General features: G+C 29.0%; 1 protein-coding gene across 1 annotated transcript in view; it reads right to left on the bottom strand.

The window, feature by feature from the left end:
* The window catches only part of LOC136973656 (glutamate receptor ionotropic, NMDA 3A-like), an 81,977-nt gene that overhangs the window by 11,656 nt on the left and 49,187 nt on the right, over nt 1–21,134 (bottom strand). Inside the window, exons 3-5 of the mRNA XM_067268398.1 lie at nt 13,705–14,734; nt 13,065–13,198; nt 3,275–3,422 (exon numbers count right to left, since the gene is read on the bottom strand). Coding sequence (XP_067124499.1) covers nt 3,275–3,422; nt 13,065–13,198; nt 13,705–14,734 — 1,312 coding nt within the window. The remainder of the gene's footprint in view (nt 1–3,274; nt 3,423–13,064; nt 13,199–13,704; nt 14,735–21,134) is intronic.

Raw genomic sequence — 21,134 nt, forward strand, 5'->3', positions numbered from 1 at the left:
CCGAATTCATGATTGGTAGAACAAAAAGCCTTCTTAAGTAATTAATGCGGGTGTTATGAATAATGCTCGATCATTATGAATAACGACAAACAAAATCGGGCACTGTAATAAATTCCAGGCGTTTTAACATAATTATGAATACTGCTATCACTTCTCCTATTAATCACTTGGTTCATAACATCTGTGAGACGAAAAGAAATGACCATAAAGGATATGAGAACATGTATAGAGACAATAAGATCTTTAATATCGAATATTTTCAATATGAATTTGGCACAGAAGACCTTATTGGCCTAAAGATAAAAAGTTTCAAAAAATTTAACTTAAAGTAATTAAATTTTGGCAATAAATAATCAATAACGCAAAGAAATAAAATACAAAGAATATGAATAAACAAAACTGAATTTTAACCAAAATTTTATGAAATAATTTTATATATTACAATGCTAAATAAACGACGGCCGGATGACAGAGCGGTTAAGACGGCAGCCTACCGCTTTGAGGGACCGAGATTTAATCTGAACGGGTCAAAAAACTTCAAATTTTTTGGAATGGGCGGTCCACGTCGAGGCCCATCTCTCACTACCCGCCCACCCAATTGTGGGCCTGGCCAGGTAATGGGATTTTCGAAAAAGACCCTCTAATGCCCACAGGGAGGAATTTTTAAAAAATGTTAAATAAACAATACCGAAGATAAACTTATGGATCTTTTATTTAATTCTTACAAAAATTTCGAATTGTTTAAGCGCTTATTTATTTATTTTTTTTAAAAATATCTTTTCTTATGCATACTTCTAAACATTGCTCTTCCCTTTTATGTTAGAATGTCGCCATTATATGACACAATGGCAGCATACAAAAGGATTATAATTTACTTGACTCAATACATTCACAACTTGTATTGTATATTGTCGCTTTTACATTGTCATTATGTAATATAGTTGATTTGAGTTAAAACTGAATAGAACAATAAAAGATTAGAATAATGTATAGTACCATACGTTAAATCACTAATTCTAACTTTACAAGCAGATACAAATTTATTTTGTTAAATTTATTAAAATTATTTCATTTAACGCACGAAATTTATTTTATTTTAATAAATTTATTCGAAATTAACTGACGTGTCCTGAATTTTATTTAAAAAAAAGAAAAATGTTTTACTGTGATGTCATTAGCTAATAAACCTGTTACGGAAATTGGATTTTCTTGAATCGTCTTTCTGTTTACTTAATTAGAATATTTTAAAATACCTTTTTTAATTTTTAAAATTTAATATTAAATAATTACTTATTCCATCAAACCCGCAAAAGTAAAAAAAAAGTTCAATAATAACGATCAGTTTGTTGATAAGTGTTGCCAGTTTAAATAATTATATCTGGCAACGTTAATTATTTGAAAAATTTTCAAATAATCACAATAAATTATCGTTATATAAAAACTTTAATTATGTTTAATTTATTATATGTTAATTACCATTAATAATAAAGTTATTAATAACAAATAAATATTAACGAAACTGAATACAGTTACATTTGGACAACAGAAAAAATAAAATATTTCTATTTATAATGTAAAGCAAAGAATAATATCAAATGCATTTTAAAAATAAATGGAGAAATTAATTTTTAAATATAAAAAATTTTATATAATTCAAAGAAAAGTTTTGATAACGTTCACTTAAAAAGCGACCGACTTGCTCGTATCCAAGTAACAAAAAAAAAAAAAAAAAAAAAAAAAAAAAAGATGGATAAAGCGGCGGAAAGTAGGGTGTGAAGTACTACAACAATAAATGATTACATTGCATGATAAAATATTGAAGCCAAATTCTTGACATAATATAACATCACATAAATATAATGTGAAAAAGTTTTTTACGTAAACAATCATAAATTTAGAGAAATTGCTATAAAAGAAACCATCTGTTATCGCTCTATATTAAGAGGCATTGAGAAAAATAAACAGAAATATAAAGAATTTTTTGATATTGTAAATAAAGCTTACAACTTATATATTAATTATTTTAAAAATTCTAAGAATTCTATGCTTTATTATAGCATAAAAGTACATTGAACTTATGAAGTAACTAAGTTTTATTAGTTAGAAGGCACTTTAAGACCTACATAAAGAGTAGAAACATCGATAATGGATGTGCATGCGGGTGGTATTTCATTGCACTAAGTATAATTGGAATCTATGAAGTGGATTTGATGATTTTTATGAGTGAAGGCATTCACTTATCAGTAAGCTTATAACATATAGACTAAACAAACCGTGTTCTTTCAAGTATCTAACATCTCCCATTTATAACTTAATAAAACTATTTACAAAATAGAATGGGCAACATTTTTATATATATTTTACTTTATTTTTCTATTTTTCTTATACTGTAACATAATGTAATATATTTTCCTGTTGTTAAACCCGAAAAACTTAAAGAAAAATATCATTGTAGGATGGTTAATTAATTTTATATATTTTAATATTGATTATTGAAGAGAATTGATAACTTTAGTTTATAAATGTTCATAAAAGTAAAGAGCTGGGTTTAAATCCGGGGTTGAAAGACCCCAGGAAGTTTTTCAGGGGTTAATCTATTCCGGATATATTGGGTCCAGTCCCTCACCATCAAGCCTTCCCTTTTTTCAGGCCCATCGTGGGCCTGGCTACTCACGATGGGCGCTAAGAGGGTTTATGCCTCGGGCGCTAAGCCTTCCTTTTCCGGGCCGTCTTAGCGCCCACAGAGAGGAAAGAGTAAAAGAAAAACAGCATTCTTCATATCTTTGAAAAATTCTGCGTGTTCTATAAAAAATTTAAACAATACAAAAACCTGTTTTAGAATGGAAACGATTTCAATTTTCGAGATTAGCATCAAATTTTGTATTCAAGAAGTATATTAAGTAAGTATTTTATATTCTAGAGCGAACTAAAAGTCAGTTCTAAGTATCGTAAAGTAGCAACAAAGAATTGAAAATGATCTAAACCAATAATATAAAAAAATAATAAAAATAAATTCTAGAGTATTTATTATATAAAAGTATAAAAAATTTATTCTTTAAAATAATAAAATATTTCAATTAATCGAAAGAATGTTTAATAAATCCAAAGTTTAAGTATAGAGATTTTTTTATGTAGGCTACACGACATTGAAGAATGTCAAATAATAGGAGAATAAAAGTATATTTATCACCTTCAACAATTAATTTGTGTTTTTTTTCCATTCTTCCTGTTAAGAATTAATATGTATATATTAGAAAAGGCATATTAATTGTACCTTTAATGGGAAATCTTTTTGCATTCCAACAGCATAAGCATCATCAAAAATAGAATCTCCCAGGAGATGTAATCCGCATCCTGGATCATTGCCCCGAAAGTAATTTAAAACGGCCGTATCACCAATCAAGACATCCAATTCACCTTTTCTATAGAAAAAAAATAATAAAATATTTGACTTAAAATAAAGCAAAGTTGAGAAAAAATTTCCTTTTGTTTTTTATTATAGAAGCGAAACTCCAGAGGAGTTTAATGTTAAAAGTACGAAAAATAAAACGAAGTTCTTGATGTGCATTGATATCGACGGCGTACAAGAATCGATTTTAATGATAATCGAAACATATAATCGTACATAAACACTCAATATCTAGTAGAAACCAGATGTCGCACTTGCTCTTCCAGATGTAAAGTATCGAAGTATTGAACGATAATACGATAAATATAACTTTTATTTATAAGCAAGTAGATCATAAATAACACCAAAAAGATAATTAAAATTTATTAAATTAGAAAAAATAATAGGTAATATCTCATTTTCTATAAGGTGTCGCTTGAAATTTCAATAATAGTTCTAAATATAGAAAGAATCTTCATCACAGTCCACGTGATATGAGTGCATCCCGGAACAAATACCCTTTGTCAGGTCACCGGAAAGGAATCGATTGAAGATATTGTCAAACCAAATCGTTTTTTTCTTTTTTTATTTTATTTTTTTGGGCTTAGGAACGACACGTAACATCCAGATAATGATGGTGCCCTCCTCTGCTTCATTGTATACGTATATACGGTAGTAGCACATATCCTAAGGGATGTTTTATTTATATAAAAGTATAGGAGAAAAACTCTTCATTATTATTTATATATATATATTATAATAATAATAATTATTATTATTATTTAATCGTTTGACACGTTTTATAATAAGATTTTTACACGCTGAATTTTTGTAGATAATTATTTACATTCACGTGCTTTATTTTCTTCACTTAATTCATCTCTTGTTTAATTATTCTAAAAATAAATGATAAATTTTGCTTTAAGACAATTTAATATTATAAAAATAAATGATTCTGAAGAAAATTGCATACAAAATGACCTGAAAACAACTGCCACCACCGAACAAGGGCCATTTGATTACGTTGTCAGTGGCCATTATACACAGGTTCGACTGTATTTCCTATCTCTATGAATCTATAACTTAATAAGTGAAAATAACGTTTTATAAATTTTTCAGTATAAAATTTAATTAATTAAATTTAACTTAAACACTTTTTATAATAATATAATCAATATTTTCTATGGGAAATTTATTAAAATATCTTTCATAAATTATATTTTAATTTTAAGAAATACATTATTTTTTTATAAATTAATTTTAAAATATTTTCTTATTATATTGTTAACTCTATTCTAACTAAATTAAATATATATAAATTAATTAATAATTTATTTTAAAGGGTTATTGTACAGGGTAATCATAATTAAAAAGAAGGTATTCAGAATCCTCTTTTTAGAAAGAACTATTGGGCAAATATCGACCAAATTTGGTATATACAATAGTCCTAAGTAAGCGGTTTTGATTTCCGAAAAAATTATATTTCAAAATTCATCCGCTAGGGCGAAAGTGGCGCTGCTATTCCTATAGAATGTATATTCTGTACATTTATCTAACAAATTTCGGGTATGAAAAGGGCAGAAAAGAGCTTATAAAGAAGTCCTATGATTGTAAGGAATTTTAAGAAATTGATTATGTATTTTGAGGAGGCTAGCATTAAGCAGCGCCAAATTCGCCCTAGCGGTTAAATTTGAGAGTAATTTTTTTTTTTTGGAAATCGAAACCGCATACTCAGGCCAGTGTACATACCAAATTTGATTGAGATTTGCCTAATAGTTCTTTCTACTGCGAGCTCTGAACACATACTTTTTAATTATGATCAGTGATTATCCTGTATTATTGATTTTCTTTTACATGATGTAGAAATATAAAAATATTAAGTGTTTTATATTTTATAGAAAATGCATTGCATATAATCTTTGTTCCATTCTATATTATATAAAGAAAAGGGCAAACGTGTGTTGACCTTATATACTTTCACCTCACTATTTAAGTGCATTACTCTTCATACTTCTAACTCTTAAGAATTTCAGGATTTTGACGTTTAATTAATGAAAAATAATTGTCAATTAATAATTTGAAGAAAACTCCAATAAATAATCAATATAAAATATGTTATAAGTTCTCTAATACGTATGGATTACCCTTTATAGAACAATTAAGATATAAAAATTTGAATTTCTCATTAAAGAGAAGAGATTTACATAAAATATGCTAATAAAGACCAATTTAGAAGATATTTTATTATTATTATTTTTCTTTTTTTTTCGGAAAATCCTTCTCTATGGACTAACATTTCGACGGACAAAGTAAAACAAAATGTACTTTTAAAAAATCTTCACTTCTAAACAGTTAAACAAAGTTCCTTTTCCTTAATTATCTGGTATTCATAATCATCATCAGTTTTTCTTTCGTTTAAAAATAGGCAAGTAGAAGAGGAAGAAAGAGGATGAAGAGAAGGAAGATAAATAGAAAAAGAGAGGAGAGAAAGTAGAATAGAAAGAAAGAAGAGAAAGAAAGGAAAAAGAGGAAAGGATGACAAAGAAAGAAAAGAAAGGAAGAGAGGAGAAAAGAAGAGAAAGAAGAAAAGAAAGAAGAAAGGAAAGGAAGAGCGAGAAGAAAAACAGGAAAAGAAAAAAATGACAAAGAAAAGAAGGAAAGCAAAGCAAAGACAAAAGATGAAAGAGGAAGAAAAGAGAAAGGTAAAAGGAAAAAGAGGAAAAGAGAAAGGAAGAGAAAGAAGAAGGGGGAGAAGGAAGAGCAGCAAGAGTAATAAAAAAATTTGTTTAACTTTATAAAAAAAATAAAACAGCTTTTGCTTTATCTTTGTTTAAAATTTCGTATTACAGATGGATATTTCGAAACTACAAGCGCTCATATTGATAAATTATATTTATTTTAAAATGTATGCAATCTATTATTTATATTTTCAAATAGAAACGATATTTAGTTTATCGAAGATATTCAACTGCTGTTAAACAAAGCAAAAATAAAGGTAATTTGATTTCAAAACATACATTATACAAATGATTTACGTTTTATAATAACTCCCTCTTTTATCATGATTATTTTACATTCAAACTATTCATTTGAAAATATATTTTTTTTGCGTACTCGAATATCTTAGCGATAAAAAATTGATAAAAACATTTTAATACGATTTTAATAATTTAATAAAATTTGAATTTTTCTTAAAGATAAAAATACAAAAATAATTTCAAGCTTAGGTATTTTTTACTTTAAGCTTAAAAGAAAGTCTAAAGACTTGAAGGAAGGCCTTTAAATTAGTATAAAGCCTTATAGACTTTAATAGCTATAAGGCTTTATACTAGTCGAACCTCGCCCCTAAACAGTGGCCACCTTTGAACAACACCCACTGACGAGAACATGAAAAATGTCCGTTGTTCAGAAGTGGACTTGTTTGAAAATGATTTTTTATTCGCTTCTGTTCCTAAAAGTTGGCTGCCATATAGAGGTGGCCGTTATTGGAGGATTGACTATACAAATAGTCATGTTTTGTACTAAAAATTGAAGTAGATCTCAACTTCTATAATCTACTTTGTCCGTTGAGTCGTAAAGCGAACCTTTATTTGACATAAGGTCAGTGTCATAACTTGAGATTACATTCCGATAAATGCCATTAGAAGTATGTAAATGTTTGTATTAAACAGAGGTTAACAACAAACTATGAAATTACGCTTTAATGGAGTACATAAAGGGTAAGGTAAGAGTACGCAGCTTTAAGAGTTTTGTCTTATTAATACTCTGCTATGAGGATTAATTTGAATTTCATACCACCAATTGACTCTTGGAAATGCTCTTATAATAATACAATGCGTGGTAAAGTCTGAAGGAAAAGTTTTGAAAATAACGGGAGATAATAAGAAAAAAACCTTTGTAAAATGTGTACTCTTAGAAATAGAGCAGATAAGAGAACACAGTATGGGGTCCATTTATAAATAATTGCTAAGTTGTAACTGTACTTGTCCATTGGTTTTTATGATGTTGTTACGTAATGATAATAATAAATAGTTCTTTTTCTTTTTCTTTCTTTAACTCACTCTACCACTTCTCTTTCTCTTTGACCCCTCTCTGTTCCTCTTTAATTCTCTCGTCCCTCTTCCTCTTTTCCTTTCTTTGTCTCTGTTTCTTTGATTCTCTGTTCCTCTTTTTAGTCTCTCTCTGTCTCTTTCTTTGTCGCTTCACTCTTTTTCTGATAAATTATTTTTACTTCTTTTTACATTTAAAAACGTGAAAAAATTTGGAATAATCAGGTAACAAGTTACTAGCCTGATAAAATAATTAGATTGATATTTTATGAAACATGATTTTTTTTTGGTGTGGTCAAATGATAGTTTAGATAAAAATAATAATTATTGAAATCACGGATTAAATTGATTTCAATTAAAGCAAATATTTTACATTAAAAGAAAATTTTTGAAATAAACTGGTATGGAAACGAGTAGTAATCAAATAGTTTCAAATTGTAATTTGTAGAGTTATTTGGTGTAAAGTCAAACATACTTATGGTTGAAATATTTTCAAGCACATTTTTTAATTGAGAAATTTCCGAACAATTCAACTGTATAATTTAAAAGGAAGTTTGTTTTGATTTGAGGTAAAATATCTGGATTGCTCCGGAGCCCGAGATCCAATCCAAGAAAAATACCAGAAATTTTTCGGGATTGGCCCATCGGATATGTCGAGATCTGTCCCCCGTACCAAACCTAACTGAACCCTTAATGGGCTAGCTAAAAAAATAACCTTTTAGGAGCCACAGGGCAGAAAAACTATCAAGAATATTAAAATTTGGTACTTTGGTTGCTTTGGAATCGTGTTCGTAACTTTAATTTCTTTTGTAAACACTTGACTCTACAATATCTATAGGAAAGACTTGATTATAAGAAATGCGCTATTTTATACAGCCCTTTTAAACTCCTTTTTCGTCCTGTAGGCACTAAGAGGACTTCTTTTCAACGATCCCAGAGCCCATTATGGGTTTGTGTATTAGAAGGATTGATGCTAATAAATTTTGGTGAATAAAGGTCGACTGGGGAGGAAACAAAGAGGGTCGTGCGTCTTATCTCGTTACTTTTACTAAAGGTTGACAATTTTACTCGTTATTAGCATTTCCAATTTTCGTTTGTAAAACCCATCCCTACACTGAAAATTAAGCTTCTTGCCATTTTATAATAATTAAAAATTTAAAAAGTTTTTAATAATAAAATACCATAACAGATGGCGCCACACATGCAGTTTAAATGTTGCCCGGAAAGTTAAACAACTTGTTTTTGGATTTTTTTTTAATAAAGAAATCTCCTTATACAGAACACGAGAGATTCGATATATTCACACGTTATTTCTATGATTATTTAATTTTACTTTATATATAAAATACAACGCTTGTCTGAGTGACTGTTCTGTATACACTTCTGTACCCTTTGACCGATCTGCTCCAAATTTTTCATAGTAACTCTCTAAGATCCATCGGAAAACATACGTTCTCATAAAACTACAATACAACTCCCGATTTCATCCTCCATTAATTCCTAAATCCCTCCAGTGACCTGGACCAAGGTTTTCTTCGTTATTATTTAGGACTCTGCAGAAAATATAGGCTTCTATGATGCTGGATACCCTTACTCTTCTTGTTGACACTTCATGATAACCATAACATTTGTAGACCAAAATAACCAAAGTTTTTATATGGTTTTCATTTTAATTTTTGTTTTTATTACTTTTCGCCCGGGAAACATCGGGCATAGCTACTATAGAGAACTTGCATGAATATCATCTCACTTGACCAAATGGACATCGCTCCGCCTCCTGCGCCATATTTGTGCCGTGCTGTTCATGGAGGCGTATATATAGTTTAGCTTGCTTCTGAACATTTATCACGTGTTAAAACATGCATTTTACTTTCTCGGCTCTGTTATATATAACAGAGGGAAATTATAGAAATATTTTTACATTTTTGGTCTCAGGAGACATTGAAACGTCGAGAAATGCAAAAGAAATTTCGAGGTTTTTCTCTGTTTGTATGAATTGGGTACGATTTTGTTCATCCAGTTTGAAGTTTAACAATTCCCATGATCTTTTGTGGAAAATTTCTGAAATTTTGCAGGGAGGTTTGCATATTAGGGGGATCGATGCTATTAAATTTTGGTAGTTAAAGCCATTTTATAACTAAAAATATAAAAAACTTTTTATGACAAAAATCTCATAAATGATGGCGCCATACACAAATTTATTTATGTTTAATAATATAAACTTTATTTTTTTAATTAAGATCTCAACACCGGGAAAGTTACGCAACTCGTTACTGGAATTTTTACTAGGTTATTTAATAATTCTTACCAGTCAGGATGCCAACTGGTATAGAAGTAAAATTGTAATGTATAGTACAGTGGAGTTGATCCGTACGAAAAGTCATTCTTAGAGGACAGTAGTTCATGGCCAAGAATAAAATATGATGACACCTCGTCTTAATAACCCAAATTTTAACTCTTAACCACACAAAAGCATACAAATTACTTAAAACTCAATTTTGTAGCAACTGGCTCTTTACCAATGATTTTGGTAAAGAGTTCTTCAGAACACCTTTCCTAGCAAGAGAAATTTAAGTACATTTAAACAAACTATAACACTTGGTCGTTGTATCGTTGTACTAACTAAACGTGTACATTTTGTGATAGTTTTATTGACCATTGCATAGCATCATTCTAAGTGCCGTGTGGTAACATTTCCCCATTTAAAGTTTGGTTACTCTGTCATGTATCAAGCGAGGTTAAAATGGAACGAAAACGTCACAGACATGGTACCGGGCAAAACGCACATGCGCAACACGTACATCCGGGACTCCAAACGTCACATGCAAGTTGTCTATACTGTCCACAGGATAGAGAACAAAACCGCGTTACTTGCACGTTTATCCCTCCGCCAAAAAATCGTCTGATTCAGGCCGAACTATTTTTTTTAGCAGACAAGTCTGGCAAACTGATAATCCAAAGACATTATCTTTAGCTTGTTTGTTTGTTTGTTTGTATACGGAAACGCGACATGTGGTTAATCTATCTTCTACATAAGCTGACACGTCATTTTCAAAATATTGTTCTCCTAGATGTTCTACTAGTGAAGAAGGCCATTAAAAGATGGCCGAAAATGTTATTTTCAGTTAAATTGAACAAATTTGAAAATTAAAGTTATTTTCATCGGAAATCTACAAGAATAATTATTTCGTATTTTTTTCTCCAGATATTCCTCAAAATCTATAATAATAATAATGCTCTGTAGCACTGATGGGATTCTAACCCACATCCTTCGTTAACACATCGAATGCTGTAATATGAATTCGACTCCAATCTTAAGCCAAAATATACTTCTTTTTTTCCGGATCTTGGTTGGTTTTTTCATTAAATAAATATGATTTATATATTAAAATTAAATTTGAGCTTATAAACCTCTGAACAACGGTCACTGACAGTAACATAAGAAAATGGCGGTTGTTTCCAGGTTATTTGCTATGCATTTTTATTTGCTCGAAAACAAAGTTCCTGAAAAAATGGCTGTTGTTTAAAAGTAGACGTTGTTGGAAGGTGGCCGTAAAAGGTTCGACTGTACGACTGTATTATATTTTATGAATACGATTTTTCAAGCCTTTAAGCTCGGAAAAGGCCTTAGGGTCTAAATAATATTCTTAAAAGTGTTAGCTTATATATACATAATATAACACATCATCATTAAATTGCCTTATTTGTGTAAACAAATCAAGAAACATGCAATTTAAAATATAAATTCCTTCAAATTTTATTTTATAATTATTTAAATAAAATAAACTTATAAATTACAGTACTTACATCAACTCCGTTAATCATAATATTTATTATTTTAATATTTTAAAATTAAATTGTTTTATAGAACTTGAAACATAGTGTATATATAAATATACACTGTCAAGCTTCGATTTAGCGCCATTTGTTCGCTTTCGAAATTGTCACTAAATCGAATATGGTATTAAACTGTGTTACCTCAAGCAATAATAATTATATAGAGTAAACAGGCCTACGTATAAGATTGGGTTTGGGAATTTGGAAGTTACTTGGTAATAACGAAGTAATTTGCAATGCAGATTCGTACATTTAGTTATTTATAGCTATTCTACGGTTCTATATTTAATATTTATGAAGATCTGTACAGAAGTATTCATTGACACTATGGGAGTAGCGCTATGTTGAAAGGCGCTGAATCGAAGTTTGGTTTTTATAAACATACCATAATTTTTATGAAAGTTTAAAAGAACAATTCGGTTAATGTTACCTATGGTTCCAAAATGGCGGCTCGTCTCTGATTCCAGCAAATAGAAGAAAGGAAACAGTAGGGACACACGTTCTAACCTATTCTAATAAATTACCATAATTATTACCAACAAAATTATCAGAATAGGTTAGGTTAGGTTAGAACGTGCGTCCCCACTGTTCCCTTTCTTTTATTTGCTGGAATCAGAGACGAGCCGCCATTTTGGAACCATAAATAACATTAACCAAAAATTCTTATATAATTTCTATATACACTGAATATAAATTTTTATTACAATATTTAGCAGAACTATACCGTAAAACCCATGTAACACTATACAGTATCAGTATAGCCTACTTCTAAAAAAAGTATACTGTTACTGTATAGTGTATAAAGTATAAAATATACTTTATACAGTAATTCTTACAGTAATACATTAATACAGTAAACTATATTTAATACTATATACAATACAATTCACTACTTAAACAGTTAAAACACTATTAATTTTATACGAGAATTTACTATTAGATACATAATATTTAACACAAAAGTTTCCATAGTCTGGCTAGTTAAACACAGCCAAATTGAAATTGTAAGCAGTATAAACATTTACAGCACTTTAATTTTATCATTAATGAGATCTTTAATGAGTCTGTAGGTTTTGTTTGGATCAATTCTGTATTTAAAAAAGTCAAGAAAATAATAATAATTATATTCAAAAACATTTTAAAGGAATAAATTCCGTAATTTACGTTATAAACTTCGATATTTTCTCTAATTACTTTAACTAATTAAACAGCCTTTATAACAATTAATTTTGTTTCCATTATCCGTTTAATGATTTAACATTTATCAAACAACAACAAACCGCAATTAATTGTACCCTTTCCAAGTAAATTGACTTACAAATACTTAAATTTTAGAACGTCATTAAATTGTATAATTACTAAAAAAACCACGTGTACGGGTTTCGACTAAAGTCTCCCTAGTGCCGAAAAAACAGAATCAAAAAAAAATTATTTTAAAATAAATTCAAATCTTTAAAGCCGCCTAGCGGTTGGTAGCGTCAATAAAAATTGATTTTTTAAAACATTCGGATTTATCTTTCGTTTCTTTGAAAATATTTCTTTTTTTTTAAATTTTTAAAATGATTGAGAAACAAACCAAAGTTGTAACGCTCATTTTTTTCAATGACAAAAGGAAAAGAATTTGGTATACAGTACTCGAACATAACAAGAGTTCCGCCGGCTTCATACTTTGAAGAAAATAAGAGTAATGCAATTGAGCTTGTTTAAACAATGACCACTTTGGGTCAGATTATTGTCTAAGGGAATAGTGAGTAGAAAGCCTTGTTCTCCGATAATTGAAAGTGACTTACCGCAGTTTCTGTAGACCATCTTCCAGATTATCGACTCCGTAGTTCTGTATGTGTTTCCACAATTGGGAATTCTCTGTGTGTACGAAGCTTTCAGCGGCGCTTCCTTTAGCGGTCCCCGTCTTTTGCGATAGAAGCTGTGATAAACCAAATGAATTATATTAAATTCTCTCGAGAATTAACTTTAATTTTACATGATTGGTAGTTTATTTTGTTTTATAATTCGATCTGTTTACATTATTTTTTGCTTAAGAACTGATTTCAATTCCGTTTATGTGTAGTTTCTCAAGAGGTTATTACGTTCTCTATCAAAATTATTTTAATATTTTTTCTCTTTTATTGTTTTTTTGTTGAGGATAAATTATTTACTTTGCGAGTTATTTATTGAAGACAGTAAAAACAATTATTTTTGTTGCTTGCAATTAGAAGAGTGTACAAACAGCTTTATTTTTTTCTGTTTGTTTTTTTGGAAAGTGTAGCTTCACGAGAGTCTTCTTTTTAAGTTTATTTACACTGGCTTTAAAGATTCTTCTTTTGGATAATAATACTTTTTAAAGATATTTTTACAAAGTTAAAACAATTTTATTATTATCTAGATCATTAATTTCAAAAAATAAATATATAAGAAGAAATATATACTTACTATAGCATCATGGAAATCGTCGACACGTACTTGAGAAAAAATACCAGCAAACAATGCAGCGATGTTGGCAGTATAGCTGGCTAGGAAGATAACACTAAAACATCCCCAGAGATTAATCAGCACCTTATTTGGCCAAGATTTTGGAGCTTTGAAGGCAACCAGATGACTGAATAACAATGACCACATCACCCACAAGGCAGAAGCAATAGTAAAGTTTTTAGTTCTTTGTCTTCCCCAAGGATTTAATCCAAAAGGACTGAACCATTCATAGAGTGCTGCTGCTAAAGCTGTTGTAGTGAGACTAGCAAATATAGCAATCCACAACTGAACACTAAAAGGAATTAGAAAGGCAGATAACGGCACATCATTCTGTTTAGTGTAGGTTAGACAAGAAACACCAGAATGAAAATAAGGGACGGAATAATCGACAACAGAAGATCGTTCACTAGTCATACTATATGCCGAAAATGTTAGATGTGCAGCTCCACTGATCAAATCTGCAGTAATACCATTCCACATCTTACTTCTATAAGTACCAAAAAAGCCATCAGCCACAGCATACAAGTCATAATCGAAAAAAAGATCACGGGAAATCGAAGTTAGTAGATCAATGGCAATCCCAGCACAACAAGTTACATTGTATTCGTTACTTTTCCTTCTTCCTGCAGAGAAATCGGCAAATATCTTAACAATTTCATCTTTATCTTTTGTGTTTACGTGAAGGCAAGGCACTCCTTGTAAACAGCTACCATTTTCGATCCTGGTGGACTGTTTAACGAATGGCGGAGCGTAACCAGTAACGATTCTATATCTATACCTAGCTACGGGCGAAGGACCGGTTGTACTTTCACTTAACCATACAATTGTTTCTAAATTGACTATATGTCCGCTGATATTGCCCACGGTTTTCCATTTCAGAGTTTCGTTACTTGAAACCAAATTCAATATATCAAAAACCGGCGAGATCCAGTTTTTCTTTTTACCTCTTTCCAGATTCTTTTTTCTACTTTGTAAATTTCCTTTGATAATTCTGTAATTAAAAATATATTTTTTAAAAAATTAATCATTTTAACAGTTATATATTCTATTTTTAATGATTCGTAATAGTTCTATAAGACTCCGAATGAAGTTTGTATACTGGTAAGTGGCATACGCGTGTCTCCAATTAATCTAAGAGGAATAAATGAATCGGTAATTGTTCATAACTTCAACAGCAGTTAGGAAACAGTATAGCAAAGTGCAAAGTCATTTTTAGAATTTGACTGCTGGGTTACATGCTGTGCATATCGCAGCGTGATATCGAGAACTGGCAAGGATGTTTATCTCGATAATCGAGCTTAAACAACGTTTTTATGGCATTATAATATAAAATTTTTAACGGTTAATTAAATTAATAATTTATATTTAATGCCAAAATATTAATTAGTCAAACTAATTTATATTTGTTCTAAATTGCTCTTTTTATCCCGTAACTGAGGTAATAAATCTACAGAATTTATTCACCATATTTTAATTGTACTGTAAAAAAATTAGATGTTTAGAAGATAATATTTTCAATTTTAAATAAATATATTAATTTTAATTAATTAATTAACGAATAATATTTACCCTATATGACTAGTAATAGTTAGCTCATTAAGAGGGTCTGACCCTCAATGGAGACAAGCAATGCAAGCAAAGAATAATAGACGACATTGCACAGAATTTTTATAACAAATTTGCATAAAAATTTTAAGGACAAATTATAATAACAATAATAAACATGAAGTTAAAAGAAAGAAATTATAATATATTATTTTAAATTGTTGAAAATTCCGTCTTAAGATATTTGTGTTTTCTCGAATGCGAACAGTTGCTTACATCTTAAATCACGCAAAAATTCTAAAAATAGCGAACAATCAGCAAGCTTCCCAAACATTTATTTTAAAATGTAAACAATCGAGTCAAAATGTCAGCATTACTTTTTTATTATTATTTTTAAAAAAGAAATATTAGAATAATGTTACGAACTTTTCAAACTTCGATGATCAATTCTTTCGCGAATAATTAATTAAATGCAAATTATACAATTTTTATTTAATCTGTCGAGGAATTTCTTTAAATTTTAATACGAAAATAAAAGATCTTTCAACCAGAGCATTTTAAAAACAAGATATCAATACTTAAAAAGTTGTTGCGAGAAAGATTTGTAGCGATACTTTTTTTGGTATTAAAGTAGAAGACGTTTTCCCATAGGAAATGCCTATGGTTAAAAGAATGTCAGTTCAGAAAAATGATTTTTATTTTTATAATGACGAAAATATAAAATATTCTTTCTTCTCGGGTGTAGAATTTCTAACTATAAGTGACAACTTTAAAATTATAAGTTTTAAAAGCATGAGAATAGTTTAAAAACTGTTATATTTAACATTCAGTTTACTGTCTAATGCCATATACATTTATTTAAAATATATTTGTTATAAGAATAAACGTAAATTAATAATTTATAATAATTTTAAAATGTTAAAAAATTAATTCAAGTCGTTTTTCTCGTGTTAAAGATATGACATTCCTGCATCTTAAATCAAAACTTCAAAAAATATTTTATAAAATTTCAAATACTTTATGACAAATAAAATAAAATGTAGCGATTAGAAAATGTATGCAGATTCAAAATTGAATTTTGAAAAAAAAAAAAAAAAAAAAAAAACGAGCGGGCGATTGGACGACGAGAATCAATATGGCCACATCATTGACGTAGGGACTTATGAGAAATTTATCTTTTTATTTAATTAAGAGAAGTGAATCGTTAATCATTTTGAGTTGGCAAACACAACTTGTTTTCATTTTATATAAGGAGTTATAATTATAGCTTAATTTTCTCCAAAATTCGTTTCTAACGAAGTGAACATGTTTGCCAAAAATTTCCTTCACGACATTAATTATTAATGGAATAATTAATTAGTTTTATTAACCGATTTCTTATTAAGAGAAAGCTCATCTTCGATGCAATTTCAGCTATCGATGATGTCTCTTGATAAGGAAATAAGTGGTATAACTTATCTCCTATGCTATAACGAGTCATTCAAATGATTAATTATGATATCACGTTATTCATTACATATTTTTAGCGCATATATGTTCCTGTTATTAAGTGTAAAGTTTATGAAATTAACAATTTTACCGCCATTTAAAAGCTTTAAACATAATGAATAAGTATAAAATACTAGGAGAGCTTCCTAAAATATATTTTATACTTTAATTAGCTAGTTAAAATTCTATTTTAAAAATTAAATGAGCTGAGAAATTTATATTTAGACTATTGTCGGGAATCTTAATAGAAATTCTTGAAAAGGAGATCAATTTTCTCATCACGTGAACAATAAACTTAAAAACGTTATAAATAAAATTGTTGTTTCCGTGTTTGTCAAACACATCAGACATTTTTAAATATTATTTAAAGGTGTATTTATATTTTTATACGGGTTATATATATGTACTACTAGATAAAAATCGATCTAATCTAAACATATGGTATTTCTAATATAATTTTATATTAATTCTTTAGCCATTTTTATAAACACAATGCCATGTTTAACTAGAAAAAAATAATAAATTTTAACGTTTTCTATGTATATATGTTATCAAAATTATGTTTTAGAAAAGATTGGCAACGTTTGATTTGAGATTTTGTAAATGTTGCCAGGTAATTTCTCAATATAAAAAATAATGAATAAATTATCTTTAAAAATAATTTTGTTAAATAATCAAATATATAATATGCATATTATAATAATATTGTAAATTTGTAAGTTATCGAAACATCTATAATGTAAGAAATATAAACTTCGTAGCAATGTTGCCAACTGAACTTTGAAATTTAAAACTTTTCAATATTTGTCAATGTTGCCAATTCAATTCATTACTTGAAAAATATTAAAAAATAACAAAGTACTAATTTAAAATATAAAAATATTTATAGATTAATCCTTAAGTATTGTTCCTTTAGTAGAATAATTTATAATAAAATTGATAAATTTCTAATTATAATGCCAAATAAAGTTTGATTTCAGAAGATAAATGAAGTTAGCATTAGTTTACTAAGATAATTAGTTAGGTATATGGCAATCGAGCGAGATAATCATATAGCTTTATGAATGCAATAATATGTAATTATTCATGAATAAATCAAAGGAAACAGATGTAGAAATTTATAATAAATCGAGTATTATTGGTAATCTTTATAACAGATATTTTAATTATAAGGAAATTATTATAAATTCAAAAATTATTACCGAAAGATAATATTAAAATAACATGATAAATGTTTGATTTAATTAGAATAAAGTATGATCATGTATTAATTTTTAGTTATAATTTTATAGAAATAAGTTATACTTATACAAAAGATTTGTTAAAATGTTAATGTTTTTAATATGTAAATTAGCAATTTTTTTTGTTTTGTGAGAGATGGCAACGTTTGAGAGTTGAGGTTTTCTCACTGTTGCCAATTCATTTTAATTAAACTAAATTTTAAAAATAATACATTTGGAATTATCACTAAGTGGAGAAAATTAGTAATTAAATTTAACAAAAATTTTAAAAAATATATGACTTTTAAATGATGTTTGCTGATTGCATATTATATATGCATTTATATAGAGTTAATTGTAATTCAAATTAAAGCAGAAAATGGCCCAATAATCATTTAACCGACGCCCGGATAGTTATGAGGATTAAAATAAATCCGCACTAGAGACCTGGGATCGAATCTGTGCTAGCAACTTCAGGAATTTTTCATGAGTGCTTCGTCCCGGGTATGTTGGGCCAAGTCCCTCATCACCAGTCCGTCTCCCTTATGGGCCCGGCCGAATGATATATATGGAAATAGGAAAGGAAAAAACTAAAAATGATGAGTGGGAAAAAGTCAGAAATATATTTTAAGAATAGTTAAAACGGACTTGAGACAGATAAATGTTATAATTGTGATTCAGTTTCTTCATCGACAGTGATTGGATCACGAATAATTACATTTAGCATAATTATATTCATTACCTCCTGGAACTCATCAGTGGCCCAGTGAATAAAACCAATTAACGTTGGTAATCGGTTGTGGTTTCGCTGCCATATGGAGTTTTTCGGATTTATATCACGTTTGTAATTTTTAAATAGGGGCTTACAGAAAGTCAACCTGGAAGTCATTCCCCTCGGCAGATCGTCCACGTTTTGCGTTGCGGTAACCAGATAAACCACCAAACCATTATATTCTGAACAAATTTTAACTCAGTATATCTCGGTTAGCTGACTTTTGAGCTAACCCATATATAATTCATAGCGCTATGGTTTATATTGTACATGCCTAGTTTAAAATTTTTGAATAATTACCCAAAGAGATGCAATACTTCCTTTCGACTATTTCTGCCAGGGCCACAATGGAGCAGCCAGATGACCCGACATGTCTGAGAAACAATGGAGTAGTCCAACATATCTGAAGTAGACAACCCATGAAGAATTCTTAGTTTTTTCCCGATCCCGGATTCCCTAGAGCGGCAGACTGTCGCCTTAACTGCCTGTGCAGCGGTAGATACGATTCATAAATTAAAATCATAGCTAACTTAAGCCACTTTATCGAATGTTAAGTTTTGAATCACACTTTAGATAAAATCACTTATAATTCCTCTTCCTTTAAATAACGCTAACTATACTTAATTGTAGTGTACGATACTGATTTTCTATACTATACTGTACATTAATTACACAATAAATGTATATTTAATTTGATGTAAACTACATCAAGATAATTAGATATTAATATGAAAAATTTAGTTAAAAATGATAATATATTCATAACCTTCAGATGCTATTAATTATCCATTATATAACTGTTACAAATGCTTCAACTGATTTATCTTATTATCTGTAAAAGTTTGGTTAATACAATCTAACGACCTTCCTTCGAATGGTTCTTAACGAACATTCGAAAGTAACGTTCTTTTGTTACTATAGAAGTACGCAGAGAAAAGGAGAGAAACAAAATAAAATTTGTCTCTGGCGTATTGACTGGGGGAGAAAAAGACATAAAAGTTTCATTGTGATCTCTACTGATTCGTTTTCTAGACAAGAAAAAAGACAAGAAGAAGATAAAAAGAAAACAAAGAAAGAAAATTTATGATACTTTCGGCAATAAAAAAAATTCAAAACAAATCAATAACGCGAAAATTTGCCAAGAAATTTTTACGTACTATGATAAAAAGATAAAAGTTCTATAGAAGAAATGTTTTATGACACATAAAATTTGCTTATGCCAGTTGATTTAAGTTACAAAATATAGTATTCGAACCCTGGATCTTCTGTAATTTGCTTACATAAATCTAATTTTATGGGCTAGTAAAAACGGGACGATCCATTCTTTCTTCAACAAAGAATTCGATCTATAAAATGGTTGGTTCGATCGCATGATATTACACTTAATATGAAATGGCATGATGATAAATTGAACAAATTTCTCGTTTATTCATTATATTGTATTATATAAAAATTTATTAAAAAAGAAATTTAACAATTATATTACATATATTTTATGATATAATTCCAGAATGCTATTCGAATCGCGATTGTTCATAATTTATTTACATAGAAGTTATGTTAATTAATAAAATATTGTAAAAATTTTATAATTGATTATGTTTTAAGGGAAAAATATATATTTCGAATAGCCTGTATAGTATTGCATACATTAAAAAAAAAAAAAAAAAAAAACTGTTTGTGCTCCGTGAGCACTAGAGGGTCCTTTTTAGTCATATCCATCTTGGGTTCGACTAAGCCCACAATAGGGACGACCGGATGATAAACGGGGCCCGATATATTCGGGACTAACGGCCCATAAAAAATTCCTGAGATTTTTCGTTCGTCGGATTTAATCCTGGATTTCCCAGAAAGGTAGGCTGAAGCCTTAACTTCCTCGATTATCCGGCAGTCAATATATTGCATACCTGCAAATATTCTACAGTATAATGATGGGATTCAAATTAGGATACGATTCAAATCCCCGATATTTTTCGTTGATAGACAATAGTATGGATGAAGAGTGAAGGCACAGTTACAATCCTTCATCTACGCTGATTGATCCCAAAGCGGGTCGGACCACTCGTAATGAGCCAAATTATGTACATACAGCTTTCATGTGTTAATGCTCCGCGTATTTCAGTTAATGCTAATAATACTAGTATGATTGATCGATTGATTAATTAATCTATCAATCATTTATGCTAAAAATATTCTATAAATATCACTTTATACAATACATATTCCAAGTCTTAAAATGAAATTCAAATATTTATCATAAGACAATTTTTTAAAGTAGAATTTTATTGACTTATAATTCTTTTAAATTAAAGTATTCATCTCTTTTTATATTGAAGTGTTTTTGCTATCTGTCTACTTGTCTGTCT

The sequence above is a fragment of the Centruroides vittatus genome, unplaced genomic scaffold (genome assembly GCF_030686945.1).
Source record: "Centruroides vittatus isolate TY-2023 unplaced genomic scaffold, ASM3068694v2 contig_3255, whole genome shotgun sequence".
Lineage (NCBI taxonomy): Eukaryota > Metazoa > Arthropoda > Arachnida > Scorpiones > Buthidae > Centruroides > Centruroides vittatus.